The 13,251-nt window shown below is 36.3% G+C and overlaps 1 protein-coding gene across 1 annotated transcript; it reads right to left on the bottom strand.

Annotated features, from left to right (window-relative positions):
• Positions 1–1,352: 1,352 nt before the first annotated feature.
• LOC147516536 (uncharacterized) lies at positions 1,353–13,025 on the bottom strand. The gene is made up of 8 exons (XM_086589089.1): positions 12,704–13,025; positions 12,505–12,617; positions 6,512–6,561; positions 6,104–6,337; positions 4,175–4,327; positions 3,240–3,335; positions 3,133–3,153; positions 1,353–1,620 (listed from the first exon to the last, which is right to left on the bottom strand). The coding sequence occupies exons 1-8, from the start codon at positions 12,949–12,951 to the stop codon at positions 1,456–1,458; spliced, it is 1,080 nt and encodes a 359-aa protein (XP_086445215.1). The 5' UTR covers positions 12,952–13,025; the 3' UTR covers positions 1,353–1,455.
• Between the last annotated feature and the right edge of the window lie 226 nt (positions 13,026–13,251).

Below are 13,251 nucleotides of genomic sequence, written 5' to 3'. Positions count from 1 at the left end.
AACTAAATAATTCATATCAACTATCCAAAACTAAAGAGGTTAGTCTTGTCGAACTGTCTCTATCTATGTATGAAATGGGGTCTTACTATGAAGATATTTGGAGACACGTCCGGTATTTTAATTTTTAAAGTGGGGTCTGATTTGAGAGAATCAGTAGGTGTATATAGCAATCCCCTAAAGTACATTATATTTGACGTGCGCGTGAATAATGCGTGATGCCAAACAAACAGACTTTGCTAAACAAACAGACTTTGTTTAGTTTTTGCATTCTTGTTGTCCCTCCTTCAGAACCTAAGTATATAACAATTTTCAATTTTACACAACAAAAACAATTTCTTGTTTTCCCAATCAACCACATCACCTTCACAGCCGCCACCAACGTGTCGTATTATATTCTCAGAGGATACCTCTAAACCTTTAACAGGACCCTTCAGCATCACACCGCTGGCAAAATCATAAGGATATAACCGGTCTTCATTTTCATTGAAAAACAAAATAACGCCAATTTTCTGAAAGCGAGCGGTGAAGACCAGTTTCTCCAACACATCACTTTGGGAGATCTGCCAGAAGAATTGTAGTATTCCCATCTATATCTATATAACAAATTAGGAAAGGGTGTGCTCCCAAAAACAACCACAAACTTTTGGATCTACTTGTGACCAAAGAGGATCTTAATGTTTATGGGGTGTGCCAGGATAATAAGGGGCAACAAAAATAGTGGATCATTACTAAAGTCTAAAGTCAACAAAGGCTGTCAGATTTTTGGTGGGCAGTTGGGTTTTTTTAGTCGGGTTTTAGTTGGGTTGCGTTCAAGTCGGATATGGTTATATCTAAATTTGAACAAGAATAGTTTGAAAATATTCGAACCCGAATTCGAATCAAATCTTCAATCTTTAATCCAAACCCAACCCACACCCGATCAAATAACACTAAAAATTTAAAAAAAATCTAAAAAATATATCCAAACCCAAATCCAAATAAATAAACAGATATGAAAATCAACTTGAGCAACGGGTTCAGAACAATTTGGATTCGGGTCAAAACCAACCTAATTCTCTGCCCTAGTTAGAGAACATCAATAAATTTTTACTTTTTCACTTTTTACACCATATGGAATAAGTCACTCAAATATTTCACTTCGGAGTTGCGTATAGTTTGATTTTGTAGTGGAAGTATGCAGCCTAGTGCTCTGACATAAATGCCTTTGCACACAGTGGTTTATTTTGTAGTGGAAGTATGCAGCCTAGTGCTCTGACATAAATGCCTTTGCACTGCTGCACATTGAGCCTCCCCCCAAGCTCCAGGATAACAATATACATATTCAAACGACATTCAGGTTTGGACATGATACATAATTACAAAAACTATTAAAGTGCATTTAACTGAATCAGAATAAGAATGTCTCCTTTGAATAAAAGAGTTTACAATGAACATTGTTGACGATTAGATACTCTACTAAGGTACAGTTCCCATCACAGTCCTGTGTCTTGGATCTGTAAGAGTTGAATAGACGTTTACAAAGCTAGCTTCTGTCATTGTCTCTTCCACATCAGTCAGGTAGTACTCATCCAAAAATGGTTCTGTGCTTTTCATCAGTGTAAACAATACTGGTGACAACTCCTATAAAAGACTGAGACAAGTCAAGTAATGCTTTACTATTGGAGAAAAATCAGAAACAGCATCCTCCTTATGCTTACCATTTGGGATCATAGAAATAGCATTTTGTTTGATACAGGAAAGAAAAACAGGATCACTATAATCAAGAGAGTAGATGATGTTTGGAGGAGAACTCTACAAGCTTTTGGGGAGGACCAAGACAACAATATCTCTAAACCCTAATCCATTTCCTTTTCAGTTTCATGCATGATACAAATAATGTAAACCCTGTAACTAGTACTATGGTTAATATACTGTTCGATGCTTCTTTTGATAGGTCTAGTGGCAGAGCAGCAGCAGGAGTGATAGTTAAAACTGGGGGAGGTGAAGTTCTTAAGGCTGCATTTAGGAACTTCAGTGCAACTACCGCAGAGGAAGCTGAACTTGTTGTTGCAGCGGAGGTGGCTGCTTTGTTAGCAAAGGATTTGGGATGTATGCAAATACAGTTCTATGGTGATAATCAAAGCACTGAATGAACCTCCTGATGAGTGCAGCTGGAAGTATAGAAGTGCAGTATACCATATTATTGCTATTTTGGAGTTTTCTGAACTATTTAATTTTTGTTGGCTAAGTAGGTCTTTAATAGGGGAGGCTCATGAGTTGGCTGGCTGGGCGGCTAAGGCAACAGCTCACAGTACTCTTCCAAGTTGTATTGTTGAGTCAAGTGTCCAAACAATTAATCTTTGAGTCACGAAATATCCATTATCAAAAAAAAAAAAAAAAAAAAAAAAAAAAGAAAAATAGGACTATCATCGCAGCCTAGGCCCAGGTACTACTCATGCGAAGCTTTTCTAATTAGGGCCAGTGTAAAAAAAAAATGCAGCATAAATTGTAATCTGACAGACAGTGATTTAATATCTTAAGAATCTTGAGTGGTCAGAGATTTTTCTAACTTTGGCTTGCAAATCTCCAACACGTCCAATATTCAATTCCTCACTTTTTCGTAGTATCACTTAACAGTGCTGCTAAACACTTTAAAATAAAAGTTCTGAACCTCTACAGCACCTATGCAATATTTAGTTGATAGAATCAAAAGCCAGTAGACATGGCTAATTAGCAGGTCACAGCAGATGATACAGTAAAACACGTGAGCGCACAACAGCTAAAGAGCTGAACTATAATGATTTTTTCTTGTGAGTGCCCGATGTTTTTGGAGTTGATTAGGTTCACTAAAGAATGTATGAATGTTGAACCATATTATTAGTTTTTCTTATAGCGGTGAAAGTCAGATAATTCACTTATTAGCATCCAGTTCTAATATTTTCTGATCGGTAGCATCCAGTTTTAATTAATCACTGTTTTCCTTTACAACTACATAGTCTGAGCATGTAGCTTCCCCTGAAGTTTCATTGTATACAAGATAACTTGAAAGTGATCAAACTTGAATCGCATCAATTAATTGGAAATTTGGAATATGATTTACTAGTACTTCAATGAAGAGTGCTGTCAGATGAATAAAGGAATAAGAGATAGAACCTGAAGGATCTTGGACTTTGGCTGAAATGAAAAGAAAATGGAACTAGATTAATAATCAAGGCTCTAACAGCAACAGACATCATATACTACAAAAATTTATAGATTACCGAATTATCAGTTATTGCAAGCATGCCTCCAGGACGGAGAAGCCGGAAGGCTTCCTTCACCAGGCCAACTATTGCTCTTGTAGGACATTCATGAATCTGCATTTGTTCCCATTCTCTCAGAGGGATGGATTATAAAACCTTCATTTGTAAGAGCACATTTTAAAATCATACAGAAACAGGGTTCCAGATGCAACCAACGCTTGGTTTCTTGGGATTTTACAGAGAAAGTTTGTGGTGTGAACCTTCTCATACTTGATATAACGTGGCTACATCTTCTATCAAAGCAAATGCCTTGTTTCTTTTAAGTTCAAACTTTGCAGAATAAACTTCTCAGTGATTCAACAAACATTACTGTTAACTGATACAGGGTTATAAGAAAAAGGAAAATGAATAATTCAACAACATTCTCAAACATCCAAAATCTACTTTTCAACACTATCGACTGAAACTACTCACTTTAAACAGAATCATCGTTAAAATTTTATCAACTACTCTACTTACGGAATTCCAAATTATGTCTATTTCCTCATTGACAATTTTTTATGGTATTTCCTATTGACTTTGTTTTTAATAGATAAGTAGTTTCAATATGTGTAACACTAGACTTGCTCTCCATACTCGAGCTCAACAGCTAACAAGCATCACCGAATCAGGTGCAGAAACCCTTGTCAACTTAAGACAAGGTGGATTTCGCATATTGTCTCTAGTGCAGACCCTAAACAAACTTTTGTGTTACATCAATCAGGCTACATGGTAACAGATTTCATTCCTGTTCTGAGTTGATAGATCTAATCATCTTATTCTGATGCTTGGAAGTTGGGACGGGCAATGTAACAAAAGTTACACAACAGAACATAGCACATGTGGAGCTCATTCAAAACAATAAGCATGATAAATTGAACACCACTAAATCCTCAAAGTAATGAAAAATGTACCACATATGCAAGAGAGACAAGGTCAAAAGAATTGGATGGAAGGTCCGTGGCTTCACCATTTGCATGAACCCAACTAATTGGATTCTTTCTTGGGACCATCTCCTTCTCCTTGAACTGTGCTACAGCAAGAAAGTAAGGTGATAGATCCAACCCCTGTAACATAGTTAAGATTCTTTAGTACATGGTGGAAATTAACAATGCATATTTTTTTATGCTAGAGAAGACTGACTATTATAGTAAATGTAATTGAGAATTTGAGAGGGGTATTCTGTTACTCCATACACTATCATATATTAACAGAGTAAATCAGCAATTTTTTTCCCGCTAATAGAGTAAATCTGCATTCACCAAAAATTGAAATATTTCAGCGTTGCTGCAGAAAAGAAAAAGAAAATGTGGTGTCTTTAGATTATCTTTAACATTTTCAGACACAACTCCGACCTATATGTTTTTCCAAATGTCACGGATGGGATATGCTAAGCCTTGCATGAGAATATATAAATTCCTGGGCCTCTCCACTTATCACCAATTGGTTTTAAGTTGGATGCCCATCTTCTACAATATAGTTTATCTCTAACAATCAATATTACTTGGTGTCCTTCAAACAACTCCATTGGCACACTTTTGTGTCTCTAATTGGATGAGATTCAGATATTGCCCAAGGAAAAAAGGCTGCGGACTATAAACAGCCCTTTGCTCCAAGAAAGAGAATCAACAAGAATGGGCATGCTACGATATACAGGTAATGGTCAGTAATCGTATTAAAACTAATTTACACTGTCAAATAACAGCTATTATATAGTTTGCTTGTAAGAAATGTTAAACATGATGCAATAGCCTTTTTCCCTAGAATACGAGATCAACTGATTAAGAACCTTGGTTGGAAGATAATTCTACTTTGTGTTGGGGTCGCCCAATTTCCTTCTGCTACTCACAATTCCTGTTTTTGACTCAGTAAAAAGATATCAATATTGGAGTCATGGACAGTTCAACTGAAGATAGTAGATCAAGGAGCCTTTTCCGCCCCCTGCACAAGCAGGGACAGAATCAAACTTTTGGAATGAGTCCAGCTCTTCAAGCTTCTTACGGAAGTGACTTGAGCTTTGTGTCTCTCACTTGCTATGCTAAGATAGGAGGTCTATCAATCGGGAATACTTAAACTCGCTCAATATTTCTCAATTCGAAAATCCAGGAATGGAGGTCGTTAAACTTCTTCCTGCTCCATTGTTTCCTCCTAAAAAGCATCCAGTAGCACCAGGCCAGTAGAAAGAGTTAAAAATACTAAGCTAAGCTGCTGTTGGGAACTCGGTAGAAGCAGCTTGCTTGTTCCCCCTCTAGGCTGAACAATATATTTTCCTATACAGAATGCAAATTAGCCTTTTCATAAGTACATAGCAAGATCTCCTGCTCTTGCTCTCCTCCAGACCTTTCATCTCAAATCTCCATCATCCTCTGCTGTGGTTTTATGCTATCTGGAATCCTTGGCATTGATAACAAGGCACAACTAGCCGTATGTATTTCTTCTTCACCATTCCATTTCCTAGTTCACCACTTTTACACTTTACTGATGTTCATTTACTAGTATGCCATCTGATCTCATGTTATATTATATAATAAAAAAAGACTAAAAAAAAAAAAAATAGAAAAAAAAAAACTTATATGCAATATGATAGGGATATTAAAGAGATAAAGTAAATAGATGAGCAAAGAGAGTCTACATATAAAATTATGAATTTCTTTACAAAACTATGTCATGCTCAAGCAGAAGAATGAACAAATAACAGCAGAACTACCTATAAAAATTGCCACATATTTGAAATTATGCTCAAACATAAGTACCAAGATGATGAGGGGGTACTCTACTTAGAAAATGACTTGCACAATATCAATTGATATAAATGTAAACTTCAAAGGAAGAAGAAAGCTCACGGTAACTTTTGCTGAAGGAAACCTGTCAGCAAGAAATCTTGTGCTAACACCAACAGAACAACCGATATCCAATATATCATTGATCGTAGAATTTACTGAACACAGTTGATAATGCTGTTCAATCGCTTGAAGCCAATTTCCACGCACAACTTGATTTGCTTCGTCAACAGAAGAGGCATTGGGAATTGCTCTTTTACCAATGGACATAGTCGCAGCTTCTGCTTCTGCCGCTGCCTGCCATGAGAATATGTATGTATTGAAAAGAGTTCCTCCTTTCATCCATATAATACAAAATTTCTTAAGAAGTGCTATGTCCTACTGTACATTATTGGCCAAAGAAAATTCATAATAAGTTTAAAGCTAGTCAATAAACGAAAGATTAGAACTGAAAGTAGTCTAAAGGTTTACCAGCCATGAAAGGTTACCATCATCATATGCATGAAATGGATTCAGATAATCTGTTCAGTAGCAACCACTCCATAATTCAGTTGTTAAGAAAAGGAAAAATAACAACAACTGAGCACTTAAGTTTATCTCATCCTCCTAAATAGTATATATTAACAATAAGGATGTAATTGTCATGAATTATGAAGCATGTGTGACAAAAGGATGTTTGCAATTATATAGATTGCATTTGGTAAAGATTCAACCATGTTATGCCATCTTAAAAAATAGGAAAGTTTGTTTTACATTGCATAGAAAACAGAGTATGTATTTTGAAAGGTAAAATCTTAATCCCTAAGTAGCAAGTCCAGTGCAACATGCAACCCAAGCATGCCATATAGGTGCCAAATATAGCATATGTTAAAGTTTTTTTTTTTTTTTTTTGATTGGTAAGCCTGTTTTAAAATGAGATCAGTAACTCTTTGATGCTGGCGGGGCCAGACCTCTGGTATCATCACCCAAAGGTTTTACCGAGCAAAACATATGTTAAAGTAGCACTGGACCATATTTGATAGCCAAATAAGATACGGAGGCACAATTTCTACTGTTTGTCCATTAGCATGCAACATAGACAAAAGAATAACTGAAAGGTGACTAACAAGTGAACAACACAATTTTTGCTGTCTGTTACACTAACAGACGCCAATTGCATAAATTGTGCCGTCCATATCTTCTAGCACCTAGTATCCACCATGCCAAATTTCCTGTGTGTACATTGGTACATAGCACAATATAGCATCTGTAGTGGATTGCGATGTGATGTCCATTATATCAGTTTCCATAAGACTAAGGAGACACATGTTGTTCCTCGGGATCCACATCCATAGATCCCCTAGAGTATTTGATGCATGAGCATGGAAGTTTCTAAATTAATTAATTAATTAGTAGGTTCTATTTTATTTGGTTTCCTAATTCAATTAGGAATAGGATTTAGGATGGTTGGTTTCCTATTTGGAATCCAATTAGATTTAGAAGTTAAGTTTATTATATAACGACATCTAGACCTTCACTGTTAGATTGGTTATTATTGATTATTGATTTTTTGAGAATTATTCTTCATGTTTGAAGGTTTAAACCCTAGTTTTAAGTGTTTGTTTTATTAAATATTATTGATGTTTATCTATTGTTGAAGCTTCATGAGATGGATCATTCTAGCCTCTATAAGACTGAGGAGGCGCATGTTTTTCCTGAGAAATCAAAATCACATATGTAAAAGCAGTAGAGTATTATTTAAATGGATCATTTGTATCTAAGGAGGAGGGTGGGTTGGGGATACGAAAGTTGGTGACAATGAATTAGGCCCTTCAAGGTCGGTGGCTATGGAGGTATTTAACCGAAAAGGGGTCCTTGTGGCGTGAAGTTATTACTGCAAAGTATGGGTATTCTAAATCTAGGTGGTGGCCGAATAACACAAATCAATGTTACGGTTGTGGACTGTGGAAAGGCATTCTTAATATTTTACTCATCTTTAAGTGTGGAATTAAGTTCAAAGTTGGTAGGGGTAACAAGTGCTCCTTTTGGTTGGATAGTTGGGCTGGTGACAGAGCTCTGGCAGAGCAATTCCCCTTAATCTATCAAGCATCAACTAACAAAAGGGGATTTGTTCATGAGTATGCACACACGGACAACAATCAAGTGGCTTGGAACTTGTTTCTTAGGAGATGTTGTAATGATTGGGAGTTGCAGCAATATGCAAACTTGACTGCAATTTTGGATGCAATGGTAATTACTGAACAGGATTATAGGTGTTGGTGGAGTTCGACTAAGAGCGGAATATTCTCGGTGAGCTCTTTTTACGATGTTATAATCGCTGAAGGCAGAAATCAGGATTACCAACCTATTCCCTCGTTTCCCCATAAATTGGTATGGCAAATTCCTATTTATTTGAAAGTGAGAGTTTTCTTTTGGGAAGCATTCTCACTACTGATGTACTCACACATAGTGGTACAAATGTGTGTCGACTTTGCTCTATGTGCAATATGTTTGATAAGGGCATCTGTCATCTTTTCTTGCATTGCTCTTTTGCTCTTGAGGCATGGGCACAACTGCTACAGCCAATGGTCATAGTCTTTCCACTACTAGCACAAGTTGATTCAGTACAAGAATTCTTAAAAAACCGGAATTCCGAATATAGAGTCGAAATATTGATTATTCCAAAATCAATTGAAATTCTGAATATGATAAGGGTCGAAATTTGATGAATTTCGGTTTTTGGATTTGTCGGAATTCTGAAAATTCCGAAATCCCGAACTATGCTCTTACCATATGCAACTATGTGGGTGTTGTGGAAGACGAGAAATAACCGTATTTTCAGGGGTAAAGCATCATCAGTTCAGAGTACTGTGTTAGAGATCAAGGGGTTGTTATGGCATTGGTTGTCTACTACTCAACAAAGAAGGAACTTCAGGTTTAAGGATCTAATCTTAGAATGGAGTCTTGTGATATCTGGAGATTGACGAAGTGTTATCGGTGATCACTTTGCATGAGGATAGTTGGTGTTCTTTTTTCTTTTTTCATTTTCTATCTCTGTAACTAGGTGAAATTCTCACTCACTTTTTTTTCTATGTAATGTACTGTATCTTTTGCTTTGCACTTTTCTCTCAATAAAGTCTACTTATCAAAACAAAAAATCATTCCAGTTTCCATACGACAAGGCCAGAAAAAGCCTTGCCCATAGTCTTGGAGGGTTATTTTCTCATCCTCAATTTACAGAGAAAGGCTCTTCCGAGGTCCAGATGTTTGTTGAGGATCAGTTGGCAAACGAATTGGGAGGGTTACTTTCTTATGATCAGTATTATGGATACTCTTCAACTTGTTAAAATATGTTTGAATACTTTACTAAATCTGCCTATGTGAATCCTTAAGAGGAATATGCACATCCTAAGTATTAGCGAAAATAGAATGATCCATCTGAGGAATACTCTACTGCTTCTACGTATGTGATTCCTCGGGGAAAATATGCGCCTCTTCAATCTTATGGAGGTTGGAACGATCCATCTCATGATTGCTCCAATGAATTTACATATGTGATTCCTGAGGAACAATAGGCGTTTCCTCAATCTTAATGGAAACAGTATGGGAACCTAAACGTCGACCCATTGTTGAAAAACCAAGACACCATATTATTGTTTACGATAGTTGTGTTGGAAGAACACTGGTCTGCGTACAACTTGCACGTGAAAAATTATAAGAATTGGTTCGGCAAAGCCTTGACTTGGAACCAGTATTATACTATTCCCTTCTTGAGTCTGGCATCATAGGGTGCCGAGTGCTGGTTTGGTGTCTGTTTTGTAATGGTTTGGTGATGTATCTTGTTGGCGGAAGCTTCAACAATGGATGAACATCAATAAAATTTAATAAATCAAACACCTAAATCTAGGGTTTAAACCTTCAAACATGAAGAACAATTCACAAAGAATTAATACTCAATAATAACCTTCTAACAATGAAGGCCTAGATGCCTTTATATAAGAAAACAACTACTAAACCTAATTGGAAACCAAATAAGAAACTATTCTAAGTCCTATTCCTAATTGAATTAGGAAACCAAATAACATAGAAACTACTAATTAATTAATAATCCATGCTCATGTATCATTTGGAGTATTGGTTTGGAATAGTTTTGCGTGTAAGTTTGTAATGGTTTAGAGTGACGATTTCTAACGGTTTGGAGTGTTGGATTGTAATGATTTGATTTCCAATATACATTTGTGTTAATCACATAACATCTTATTATTTTAATATGTACATAAACTGAATTTTTGTTTCCTGCAATTTGTTAACAAACAACAGTGGATCATTCTCAACCACCTCTCCTCAATGATGCTTTCGTGGAAATCAACGCTAATTTGACAATTTTACATTGTGAGACGAAAATGTTAAAGATAAATATGGTTGTGTTATTCACAAGTATGGAGATTAATGCAGTAGATGGCCGTAATGTTTTACAAGTTGAGGCAAACAATTACTTGCAACATATTAAAGAAAATATGTATTAGCTCTGACTTAGTTGAAGAGAGAGTAAAGGACATTCAACAACGTCTTGCATTCCATAACGAAGGCACAAACGCAAGCTCGTTCACATGCGAGACTCAAATATCAACCCATATAATCCGTTGTATCTCATGTACTGAATCTAAAGTACTATAACAAAGTATTCTATTGTACTTAATTTCATGTATTGTAACTTACGTATTTCCTTTCATGTAATGTTTAAGGAGTAAATATGGATTGTTATTTAATGTGTTTGTTCAAATCTACTTGTTTAAAGGAAAATTATGCTTGACCTTGTTTCAATTGTTTTACATACTTTAAATTTTGTTAGGCACAATTTACTCATGGCCCATAGAGCTGACTTCGAATGAAACCGCGGATACCACGATAGTGACAAAAAACGTATGGATAGTGGAGGCATGACTCAACTGAAATTGAAATTGCATTTAGCTGGAGGACATAGGGATATAATTGGTTGTGACCGTGTATCGCCAAATGTTTGAGAAACGATGCAACAAGCTAACAATGGATGATGAATTAAGGATCTGCTCAACGAGGAAGGGCTTTGCAAGAGTAAGATAATGAGGAAAAGGGAAAGGGATAAGAAAGAACGACATAAGAGCATATTATATAGAGAGACCCCAAAAGAAAAGTAGCAAATACTAAACGAGACAATCAAGGCTTCACTGTGGGATCCAGCGTAACCTTCAAAGAGAAATTGAGAAGTCTCATACTACTTATCAACACTGTTGGACTATGGTGCTTCGTCGAGTAGGGTAGGTCAGTAGGTGTTTTTTGGAGGACGAGAGACAAGACATCAAACTCCAATAATTGATATTTGTTTTTCCAGTAGACTTATGGTTTATATCTTCTGATGCAAACTTATGGCAGTTAACTTTATACCTTGTTGAAGGTTGAAAATTTAACATGACTTGCACGACTCTTTTTTAAATATTGGAACCTGTACTTGGAAATTAAATCATGACTTAATAACGGTCTATCGCAATACTAAATACGTGTAAACAATCTACTTGCTATTTTTAAACAGTTAAATAGTATATATTAAATGGAGTTGGTTCTGTCACAATAGTTTAATTTTTTATAGCACATTATACATTGGACCCTTATAAAAAAGATTAGGACCTGATTTTTTATGGAAATTATTTTCTCACCTTGAACACTAAATTCAGCTCATTCGAAAATTCCGAACGAAGTCAAAATTTGTTTCCAAAGTAGGAATTTATTTAACGGTCTAAAATTTTCGATTTTCCAACCCTCTTTTGGCAATGTTGGAAATGTTCGATTGAAATTATTTTTTGTGGAGATGTTCTCTTATGTACGAAGATCATATCTACCAACCAGCCCTTAATGCATCTTGTATGGTGTGTTGGGTAGCATTGTACAAAGTATTTGCATAAAATTGTTGTAAACGGAACCTACTCCATATTATAAATATCACTGTATTTAAAGTCGTGAAATATATTTGCCGTCAAGAATGCCCATTGGACACACACACAATCAGATGATACTTGTGGATATTTCTCAATATCTCGATATATCCACAATGTCCTGAAAGTGCCCCAATGCAAAATATCTTTACAGGTGGAGATATATATCCACGACACAATTCAACAAATCAGAGGTCGCATCCCCTAATGTAACATTAGTTTGTACTTTGTAGTATGGTCGATTTTTAGTCCTACATGGGATATATTAAGCCACGCATAAAATGAAGGCTAAATCTATGGTGCGCAGGTCGTATGGTATGCTATCAAATCTGGGCCACTCATACCAAGGGGTGCGTGTGTATTGCATGGCAAAAATACTGATCCAAAGGCCCATATTACCTGCGCACCATACATCTCGCGCACTGAAGACTAACTCTAAAATGAATACTAGCATTTAACTGAGAAGCAGAATTAGTAATTAAATAAAATAAAAGGAAAGAAGAGAAAAGTACATACAGTCAGGATAAACTAGACAAGTGTCTTGAATGGTCTCAAATTCTTTATAAACTTCAGATTCTAAAATCTTTTTAGTCATTTCCCTCCATGGAATTTTATTTTTCTCAGCCGTACTGCTCTAGCCAATAAACACACCATTAATTAAGCACCTAATAATTACCAAAACACACTTCAAAAATGAAATTTTAGAGTGGCTCACCTGATTAGAACTTGTCTTGCACCAAATTTAAGAATTTTGTAAAGGGGTTTGATGGATATTAGAGCAGCAACAAAACGTGACAAAGGGGTTTCACCAGCCCATTTTGGCTGTTCCAGTTGTCCTTCTTCAAACGTTGACACGTGTGGTGTTTGTGTTCTTGTTGGTCCATGTCTTGTTTTGGTAGAGAATAGTTTACTTTGAAGAGAAAGCTTGGAGGAGGAGTGGTGAATAGGAGTATAGAGAGCCATCAACAAAGTACACTGAAACGTCTTTGCATGTTTTCCTTATCTTTCGTGCTCAAAATGGCCTAACGACACAATCTAAGTTGCCCTATAGCGTTTTGCCACCTGTGGTTAAATTTCTCCATTAAAATAGCCCAGCCCATAGTAGTGGCTACAGTATGACAGAATTTCAGACTGCATAGCACTCTGTTCTAAAAATTGGTTTATGCGGTCTCTTGGGGCTAGGCGTGCTCAACTGACTCGCCTCGGTCCTAGTCGTTTAAAAAATTGGTGGACCGACTATGCGGTCTAGACGGACCGATTAGG

Source organism: Coptis chinensis, chromosome 2, assembly GCF_015680905.1.
Source record: "Coptis chinensis isolate HL-2020 chromosome 2, ASM1568090v1, whole genome shotgun sequence".
Taxonomy (NCBI): Eukaryota; Viridiplantae; Streptophyta; class Magnoliopsida; order Ranunculales; family Ranunculaceae; genus Coptis; species Coptis chinensis.
Note: the sequence above shows the minus strand (reverse complement) of the source record. Positions and strands in the feature narration are given on the sequence as shown.